This window comes from Struthio camelus, chromosome 21, assembly GCF_040807025.1.
Source record: "Struthio camelus isolate bStrCam1 chromosome 21, bStrCam1.hap1, whole genome shotgun sequence".
NCBI classification, from domain to species: domain Eukaryota; kingdom Metazoa; phylum Chordata; class Aves; order Struthioniformes; family Struthionidae; genus Struthio; species Struthio camelus.
Genome location: NC_090962.1, coordinates 1,421,731 through 1,432,015, shown reverse-complemented (window position 1 = coordinate 1,432,015; position 10,285 = coordinate 1,421,731). Strand labels below are relative to the sequence as shown.

At 46.9% G+C, this 10,285-nt stretch overlaps 1 protein-coding gene across 5 annotated transcripts in view; it reads left to right on the top strand.

The window, feature by feature from the left end:
* The first annotated feature begins 31 nt into the window (after positions 1-31).
* TP73 (tumor protein p73) overlaps positions 32-10,285 on the top strand; it is a 54,818-nt gene continuing 44,564 nt past the window's right edge. Inside the window, exons 1-2 of one of the 5 annotated variants that reach the window (XM_068915792.1) lie at positions 32-255; positions 3,294-3,353. In XM_068915792.1, the coding sequence (XP_068771893.1) occupies positions 242-255; positions 3,294-3,353 (74 nt within the window). In that variant the 5' untranslated portion in view covers positions 32-241. Of the gene's footprint in view, positions 256-3,293; positions 3,354-6,689; positions 6,809-10,285 lie in introns of those variants that run through there. The other 4 variants (XM_068915793.1, XM_068915797.1, XM_068915794.1 and 1 more) reach the window with 4 other exon arrangements.

Sequence of the window (10,285 nt, the reverse complement as noted above, 5' to 3'; positions counted from 1 at the left end):
TCAGGCGGCCAATCAGAGCACGGGAGCCGTCGCGCGGCACGCTGGGAGTCGTAGTCCGCGGAGGAGCGCGGCAATGGCTCCTCGCCGTCGTGGGGTGCCGGCCGCGGTCCGGGGCGGCCGTGCTGCGGGAAGGGGGCTCCGAGGCGGCTCCGGGAAAGAGCTGACGAAAGATCGGTGTGAGGAGCCGTCAATTCTGTAAAGCCACTTGCCGCCGCAGGTTTTGGACCCAGGCAGACGTGACATGCGCGGGAACAGGTCAGTCAGTCAGTCAGCCAGCCAGCCAGCCCGCCAGTCAGTCCGTCAGCCCTCAGTCGGTCCGTCAGCCCTCAGTCGGTCAGCCCCTCAGTCGGTCCGTCGGTCAGCCCCTCAGTCAGTCAGCTCCTCAGTCAGTCGGTCCGTCTGTCAGTCAGCCCCTCGGTCAGTCAGCCCCTCAGTCGGTCCGTCTGTCAGTCAGCCCCTCGGTCAGTCAGCCCTTCAGTCGGTCCGTCTGTCAGTCAGCCCCTCGGTCAGTCAGCCCTTCAGTCGGTCCGTCTGTCAGTCAGCCCCTCAGTCGGTCCGTCTGTCAGTCAGCCCCTCAGTGAGTCAGCCCCTCAGTCGGTCCGTCTGTCAGTCAGCCCCTCAGTGAGTCAGCCCCTCAGTCGGTCCGTCAGTCAGCGCCAGGCTGCAGGCGGCGCAAGGTGCGTGATCACAAGCAGAGATGAAAGTAATTATTATGCAGATGGGGTATTTAATAAGATGCGATGTGCAGCGCTGTGTGATTAGACAACAGTTTTCTCATCCCTGCTTCCACAGGCTTCATCTTCTGTAGTCCACAAAAGTCAGCAAAACCTTTTCATGATTAGAAGAGTTCCCTCTAATTTATTTTCTAGACTTTTTGGAAGGATGCATGTCCCCACTTGCTTCCTGAGTTTTAATTTCTGATCTCATGCGGCTTCCTGACTAATTATTGATAGTAATGAACAAAACGGGCAGGAAGTTGTGACAGTTTTCTCAGCTGTTATAGAGAGACTGCAAATTGCAAATGAAATATATCAGTAAACAGGATGCGAATTGAATTTAGAAAAGAAGACCATAAAGATTTGTGAGAGAAAAATCCAGGAATCATCACGTAAGGGAGAGCAGACGGTGTGGCCCATGTTGAAGGGTATGTTCTGTTAGATAATGCAGGTGCCTGCCGGTTTAGCCACGGGGTTTATTTGTTTCAGCTCTTCGGAGACTGGGATGTGCTGGCCCATGTACGATTCATGCTAGATATCATGGGGTTTTAATAGCCCACTCAACAGTGATAGCAGTTGAAATCGTACCTACTTCCTTGGCCGCCTCTGTTACTCACTGAGTCTAACAGTCCATGATAAGGCTTTGTCTATCTCTCTTTTCATGTGGCCAAAATCACAACTGGATAGTTGTTGTGGGCAAATAGGAGCCAACCTCTTTGCAGAGGACTGAGAGTCCCAGCAAGTTTCTCTGAGGTTCCTTCTTTCCTATCCTGAAGTGTGAAAAGTGATTTCATTGCAAGTCTCACTGGAGGATGTACTTACACTGCTCTAGGTCAAACTCTGAAATCAGTATTTGTTTAATTGCTGCAGCTGGCAAGGTGGAAGGACGGGGTTTATTGGCCGCACAGGTCCCACTCTAGCACACCTAGGTACATTTAGGACCTGAAAATGAGTCAGTCCTTCAGGCCATGAGCACAGAAACCAAGGACACCACCTTTGCTCTTGCATACTGAACTATCGCCTAGTAGACCAGCAAACTGGTGAGGTGAAGAGCCACATTCAGTCGTGTGGTATACACCGAATCTTTCTTACTTGATCTCGTTCAACTGCCACTCGGTACCTGAGCTGCACTCGACCATAAACATTTACTTATAATAACCAGCTGAGCTGATGAAAGCCCTTTGAAAACTGAGCTGAAAGCATGCCCTATGGGAGCTTGCTTGGTTGTGCTCGATGGGGGACAGTGAGTCCCTCGTAGGCAACAGCCTGCCGCTCAGCCTGGCTCACGCGCTGAGCAGCAGCGTGCGCTGAGCGGCAGCACCGACGTGTTCACAGCAGTGTGGCAGTTCAGCAGTGATCCCACATTCGTGTTTGGAAAAATATAATCATTGCCATTTTAAAAATAAACCTCAGCATCAGAGCAAACATTTGAGGCTTGTTTTCATGATACATTATGGGTTATATATTTAGCCCCTGCAAAATGAATGTAACAACTCTGATGCATTTAGTAAAGGCATCGATTTTCTGGTCCTACCCAGGCACAATGAAGGAGTGAAAAATGACAGCTGGTCTAAAGACACAGTCTGCCCCAGAAAAGGATGCGTGGGTGCCTATGGGCAGAGTTTTATCTGTTAGCCTCTGAACAGAGAGTGTAATGAAAACTTCCCAACTTTTTTCCCCAAGTGGTTGAGTGCAGACTAAAGGGAAGATGAACAGTAAAACTTCCACTTATGAAAACAGGTGTCAGTTAAAAGGTATTCAGTGGGTCCTCAGAGCACAGACGATTAGAGCCATAGTTGGAGAACGCCTCATGGACAATGGTTGTTAATTGGAAATACTCAATCTTTATTCACTGCTACTCCAAGTGCGTCTTGACGAGTCACTTTTTCCCATATCTATTCAGATGTCAGCAGAGTCTGTGTGTCTGTGTGATAAATTATCCTCTGCAAAGATAGACTGAGAAAAGAGGGGAAATTCTTTAACTCCTGCTGCCTCCTTGTGAATGTTATAAAATATGTTCCATTTGGTCAATGCCTATGAAGTTGTTATATGCAAGGAAAAAGGCACTCAGTCCTACTGTCCTTTGGAGGATGATGTCCCACTGCAGGAAGCAGCTAGGTGAAATGCGGTGCCCTTGCTGGTCATGGAGGCAATCTGCCCCTATTCTTCTAATACCTCAACAAAGATGAGTGAGTCATTTTGACCAATGCAAGCACAAGAATTAACTCCGGACCAGCAATCTGTTGTGGTATACATCAAGTCTCCTTTCCTATTCAGTCATGATTAAACACTGCTAACAGTCTCTGGCTCAGCATTGCTCCGTGGCTGGCTCTGCTGGAGCCCCTGAGGAGCCAGCTAGCCCTGTGAGTCGCTTTGGCGTCGGTGACCGGCTTAATTCCCCAGCACGCTTGGCTGAGCATTCCCCACCCCCTTGTAGCTGCCTTGTATTCCAGGAAGGAGCACACAAGCCTTTGCCACACTTTTCACATAGCTTTCAACAGCTCCAATGTCATTGCCTAGGCGACCGGGACGCTACTTGATTGTAGTGCAGTAAATAACATAGATCCTCAATCCCAGGCCGCTCCTGTCTGCGGGAGACCTCCGGGGGAACTCGAAACGCTTGGGGAGCCAGAGCAGGTAGGAAGAAAAAAGACAAAAGGAAACCCCTTGCTCTTTGTGTGTGCGAGTTATTCAGCACAGACCCTCTCCCAGTTGCTCAATAATGCAGCTGGAAGGCGATTTGTGGCTGCTTTGCTCCATAGGGTACTTACATGATATTAAAGGATCTGGGAAAGTTTGCTCCAAAGTGTCTTAGATCTAGTTACAGCACTTGTGGAAGGAGAAACAGCAAAGCTTTGAATGAAAAAACAGAGGTGGGGATAGATACAGGCAGGATGCTGTGGCTTTTTGCTCACTGCCAGAGTGCACTGCAGGGCTGCCAAGCTCCATGGGTTCAGCAGAGTCAGGTTTGTACTCAGAGCTGAAACTTAGCTGGCAGGTGTAGGGAATGGGAGTTACTCTTTTAGTCTTCTGCCCCAACACAAGGCTGGTAGGGGTTTCTCTTCTATCTGTCTGTTGACTCCTCTCTCCATCAGATAGGATTTCTAACCTACCTGCTCCTTCTTTTTTCTGGGCACTGCTGTCCCCAAGAAGCACCTGATAGGGCTGGCTATTTCCTTGGTACCTCAGGCTGCTTCACTGTATTCTGTTCCCCATCAATGCGAGGGGCTGTTTCTCACTTGGCTAGGCACCAGCCGTCATGCAGTGGCCAGTGGCTGCTGCTGCTCTGGGGCTGACCTGTTTCACATTGTCTGAAAGAGCACCCTGCTCTGGACCACAGGTAAACGCTGTGTCCTCCCGAGGAGGTGCCTGTGTGTGAGCAAAACCAGAGAGCAGCGAGCCAGGAAGAGCACTGGCTTGGCTGAGCAGCTGTCAAGAAAAAGAGTGAAAGGACTTAGTGCCTCTTTCTCTGGGGACATTGAAAAGAAATTTGTTAGCAAGCTGCTGGACACTGAGGATTGCTCCTGAGATTCAAGTGTACTGCAGCAAAACTCACTGGCTCTTGCTTACTTTTCTAAGCTCTGTGTTGCAGGTATGAATTTAATAATCTGGGATGAATGAACAATAACACTGGGTAGTGTTGGCACCTGGGGATCCGCAAACATTTTGCAGACATTAACCTCTTTGCTGCAGGGTGGATGAGCCTTACTGTTCTCATTGTGCACTGGAGGGGGGGAGAGAAGGGACAGAAACAGGTCAATATACCTTCAAGCAATATACAGCAACTTGATGTGAGAGTTGGAAATGACTCTTGGAAGTCCTGATCCCAGTCCTGTGTTCTCACTGCGAGACCACACAGCTGCCTGGGAACAGAGTTATTCCTTACTCATCATCTCAACAATGCAGATTTAAAGACATGTATGGCTTGTTTGGGTTACTTAGGTCTTCCTCTCGGGATGAGCCAAGAGCATTTAGAAATTAGGAATAGCCCTGTCACACAGTTTTCATGCACTTATCTCCCTGTAAGGTGGCTGTAGAATATTGTCACATCTCACTTTGGGCTGTTAGAGTTGACAGGGTAGTGGAGAACATATTATTGCTATGTGAAATAGCAACACAGCTTTCTAGGTACCTAAAACTGAGGCTTAAAGTTAGTGGTCAGACTGAAGATGTTCCTCCGATGAAGATGTTCCAGTCTCCTTCCAGAGACTGCAGTAGAGACAGGACAGCTCAACTTTTAGGCATCATCTCTCAACAAGGCTTCAGCCCCCTAGTTATGCCTGTGGTACCCTTTACCTACCTTATACTGATGAGAGAAAGGAGCTGGATTTATAATAATTCTAAAAATATGTTCAGAGACTGTGGTCAAAACACAAACTGTGAGTATGAATAAAGCATGGTTGGATATATGCAAGTTCACCTGCTGTTTGTCTTGGAATGGCTGTCATGAGTCTTGGTGCATGCTTTTTATTTTCCTTGTATCCCGTAAGCTGGGATCGAAAAGATTGCTTTGGCTGAGCTGTAACTGGAGCTGGCTTGGAATTTCTGATATAGCCAAAGTCACAGCAGTGCGTAAAAAATAAGGACACAGTATATTTCCATACTAATCCTTTGGAAATCACTTCAGTGACAATTCACATGGAAGGTAAATGTACAGAAAAAATCAGGTCCCTGGAGCGAACCAACCCATTCTACACTACACGATCCAGCAGCACAGTGGTGGGACATGGTAGCTCCCAGGTGATTACTAACCTGGCAATATACTGAGCTAAGTCTCCAAAGCAAGCAAAGGTGGGAGACTTGCTCTTTCTAGTCTTTATGTCTGCACTCCAAGCCTTTTCTTCACTCTGCAATTTCCCTGCAATGCACTAACTAGCAACAGAGGGAAGCAGCAATCCAGTGAATGGCGGAGTTAGCTTGAGAAAGCATGTGGAGAGGCAGCTCTCCCAAGCGAAAACAAGCAAATCACATAAGCAGCATTAGTGCCAAGCACCAAACCCCCTAGTTTGCATGTTTCAGATTCTCCTCCTCTAAAAGCCTGAAACAAATTAGGTGCATGTCCTACTGGCAAACTCCCCCCGAGCTGTGCTTGTGCTCAGAGGCTGCAGCGCTCCATGTCTGCCATCCCTGAAGGTCACTCCAAGCAGTCTTGCTCCCCCACTATGTCCCTGGTCCATAGGTATAGAAGGGAGAGAGAACCCCCTGCCATACCCTTTCCCTAGACAAAGAGATCTTCATTTTACTAAACAGATTTAGGTCTTGGAGATGTAAGTGCAGAAATCCTCCTGGTGGAGGTTTTGCTAGAGAACTCCCTCTTGCAGAAGTCCCGGTGTAATCTTAGCTCTCTTCTCAGACTTTGGTGCTGAGAAGAGGCATTCTCTAGCAATGTAGGCTTAGTCTCTAAGGCTCTCCCTAGTTCATTTTTAAATAACCCGTGCCACCGGGCCTCCACTATTTCCTTCCAATGGGATATTTTTTTCCTTCTGCTAGACCTCACCATCAGGACATTTTCCAGACTTCTTTTAACAGACCTTCCTTCCACTTCCTATCCAGCCTGAATGCCTCCGTCTTTCAGTATATGATGTGGGTCTAAACTGCACCTAATTTTAAATTACACTAATCAGCAAATTACACTATCGTCAGCACTGCTGCTGGCTTTGGGGAATACTATTTGCAAAGTCTTTTGTGGTTCTTTATCATCTTAGATGCCAGGCTGTCAGAGTGTCATTATTGCTGCTGAAATACTTTCACAGTAAGTACAGTGATCACTGCATTATGTAAGTGCATTAGCAGTACCGACAGCCCAAGCTTCTCTTTGTACCATAGAGCTTTAGTGTGGGAAGATACCAGCCTGGCTTTGCAAATACTCATTGTGCTTCTGAAAGAGAAAAGGAACTTCCACAACGCCCTTAAAATATTCAGATTTTTTTTTCTTTTGAAAACGAGCACAGCCACGTGGTTAGACTGGTGTCACCCATCATGACCACACAGTACAGGGCGGTGCTGAGGTGCTTTCTCTGCTGAAAGAAAAGGCCTGGCTCATTCTTGAAGTTGCCAATATCCTGGGCCAAGGAAACCAGCATGGAACCCGGGTAAGGCCACCAACTGCAGCTCTCAACTTTTCCTTTTTTCAAAACTGCTGCTTACGTCCTTTTGTTTCTCTCCCTTTTACATATGGGACAAAGAGGGATGGGAGGAAATGATACTTTCACAAGCTAGTGATTCCGCAATTAGATCAGTGGGGAACGAGTCCTCTGCTGCTTTGGCAAACCCTCCTAGAGGAGCATCTGTAGATACTGTATCTCGCCGGCAAGTCGTAGAGGGAGCAGAAACCAGAATATGGGATCAACTGTCAGGGGACACTGTCCTGCTTTCGTTTTAACTTCTTATGTCGTGTCAGCCACTCTTGAACTCATCCAGACTCCAGCTGACTCAGACAGAGCACAGAATGAAAGGGCCTGAGCCAGGGGGACTGCATCTGTGCTAACACAAATAGATCATTCAGCTAGAAAGCTGCTGCCCTCAGATTGGCGGTCTAAGATCGAAAAGCAGGAAGTTTTTTAGGCTTTCAGTATTAGATGTCGGTACTGAGTTGAAATAAGATGGTAACACTTGTTGTGTGGATAAAAGAAGTAGCCAGATCATGTCTGGCACAGGTATATTTTAGTAGGTGCACAGAAGTAGGTCCTGGTATTTCAGAGGGAGCAGGAAAGCCCGTGAAGATAATGATTTTACAGCCCGGCTCGGAGCAGAGGAAGACAGCACAGTGTTCAAGATGGCTGCAGCCTGGCCATTCCACAAAATGCTGACTCTTCTTCTGCTGGAGTTTGGACAAATGATAGGCCACAAAGGAAGAGTCAAGGCATGCTGAATGCTTTCTTCGCTGCTTGAAAGAAGCCAAGAAAATGTGGGTCTCTGGGTTTTGCATGGCTTGCAGCGAACTGCAGGTGATCCAAGCACGCTGTCAAAGGCAGGCTGTACATGCGGTCGTGTCAGGTTTTGCCACAGATCAGCTAGCACCGATTTCTCCAGAGAAGCAGTCATGCTGGCAAACAACAAAGGTTAACAGAGAATTACAATGCCTAAAGTTTCTACTGTGCATTGCCTTTTCTGTCTGATCTTTAGGCTCTTGGACAGCTGTAGTTGCTTTTGTTCTTACAGAGCTACAGTTTCGCAAAGCAGGATCTAACTTTGCTGACAAAGTACATAACCGGGCATACAAAATGCACACGTTACTGCCACACTTGGGTATTCATAGATGTATGCATTTCTGGTGGGTTTCTTCCATGGACTCCATGGACCGTAAACAAGCCTGGCTGTGATGAGCAGAGGTCAGATAAGCAGGAGCGCACCTGGGCGCGCAGCGTGGGTATAGGTGCCTATACCCTTCTCGCAGAAGGGAGCTGTTCTGAACTCGAGAGATCTCTCTCCAGATTTCACTGCCAGACAGTTTTGTCCAAAGGCAAGAGGAACAGATAGGATTAAAGATGACTCTGTGGTTATGCCTGTGCAGTAAGATTCAGAAGGCTTTGGTTGAAGAATTGGCTTTCCCACAGATTTCCTGTATGCAGTCCTGGGCAAATGGTGCAGTTAATAGTTCCGCATCTGTAAAGCAGAGGTAACATTCCTGCCTTAGTTTACTTGGAGGGCGTACTATTACATTCAGTAATATTTGCAAGATGCTTAGATGTGGGAAGGCCATTTTAATGTCTAAACATTTAGGACATCTGTATTGCGCCTTCACCATAAGCTTGCATTATACTTTTCCTGAGTGTGCTTAGCCATTTTCATGCCTTCCTCAACTGTGTAGTATGTACAGGGAAGCAAAGGTTACCCAACTTCATGGGGGACTTATAAATACCTGAACAATAAGTTGCAATCTTTGGGTGAGAAGTGTTAACAGTGGCTGCTGTTACCAGAAAACACTTCACAAAGATGCTTTCCAGGAAAGCTTTTGAAACACGGACCAATAGGCCCTGCTTTTGCTAGTTAAGGTTAGTACTAACCTGACACAAGTCTGGAGACGTTCTGTGGCATATAGCAGGAGTATTTGGAGATTAAATTGTTCTCAGTGGTACTTTTGGCTGAACATAAATTTTTAATGGAACTCATGACTATTATGCTGGTTTTTGAGATGGTAGTAATGTTCTTATGTTATCTTGTTTCCTGTATTTAGGCAGTCAGTTCCCTAGTGATATACGTCATAGATTATGCAGTTTAAGGAGATCCATATAAACGCTGGAATCCTGTGGTTACACCAAGCTCAGATGTGTGAAGGTGATAGCACACTCGCTGTTTTAATGAGGGAGCTCAGATTCTAAAAGCAGTGATGTGAGACTGTGCCTGACTTCATTGTTCCTCATTATTATTTGGCTTCATAAATAACTGGCCAGAGCAAAGGCTATCCCGGAATACCTGTGGGGATTTATGGGCGTTTGCAACTACAACTTCACGAGCATCAGCCTACTGGCAAATGATGTTCCTGGGATGAAAATTGTGCTCTGCCCAAAATGAACAAGGCAGGATTGGGACTGACAGGTCACATCAAAACAGAGCACAGGCAGACTTTTCCTCTTGAAGTTTGTTTAAGTGGCCATTGGATACTGGAGATGCCTGAGTTCCTGCCAGTTCTCAGAGCTCCTACAATCCTGCTTTCTTGGCATGCCTTGCTCAGAGCCGGTGGAAGCCAAGGGCATTTCATAAACTAGCCTGTGGGATACGGCTCTTGTCCAGGCAGAGTACAACCTGGATCTGTGGTGCTACCATGACTCAGAGACATGAATGTCTCTCCCCTACTCACCAGATTCGGAGGAAAAGGATTTCCTCACTTCTCTGTGCAGCCGCGCACACAGTGTTCTTCTCAAGGGAGTAGAAACCAGACTGCAGCCTAGCAGCTAGGACCTGTAGTTGGACCAAGGGTGTCATTCATTCTAGTTTTTGCTGCAAAACTATTTTTGTCATCTGACTTTGGTTTTTGGTTCTATTCAGAGGCCTGGTACTCATGAGTTTGGTGTTGCTGTGTCTAACTGGGAAGTTTAAGCTCTTTACTGAACCTAATCCAAAATGATTACTAAGAATAATTGTGCAAAGACTACTCCAGAGTTGAGGGAGCTGTTTGCAGTTATGGTGAACGCTCTGCTGAAGTGTACTATGAGCATCTTAAATGGAGGCCTTGAGTCACGGAATTAGTTTCTAGTAGAAATCGACTGAAAGTCCAGCACGTGCCACTCTGACCCCCTGCAAAATACCCACGTATTTTTAAGAATTTTTCCTCCTGCTTCCCTGAGCACTCCTCCCTTGTGCTTAGACCATCTGGTTTTCTAACATGCCCTCCACCAGCATGAAAGTGTACTCAAAATACTAGGCCAGGTGATTAATGAAAAACCTTAGGTCAAGTCTGATCCTCAACCTCGAAGACAGCTTAGGCAAGGGTATATCTTTTCTGCAACCTTTTCTTTTGCTAGAAATGAGCCCTGGGTTCTTACAGCAGTCTTTGTGGAGCAGCGCAACCCAGGATCTGTACTCATCTGCAACGAAGGTGTTTTCAGTCACTTTTCTTATGCAAACTC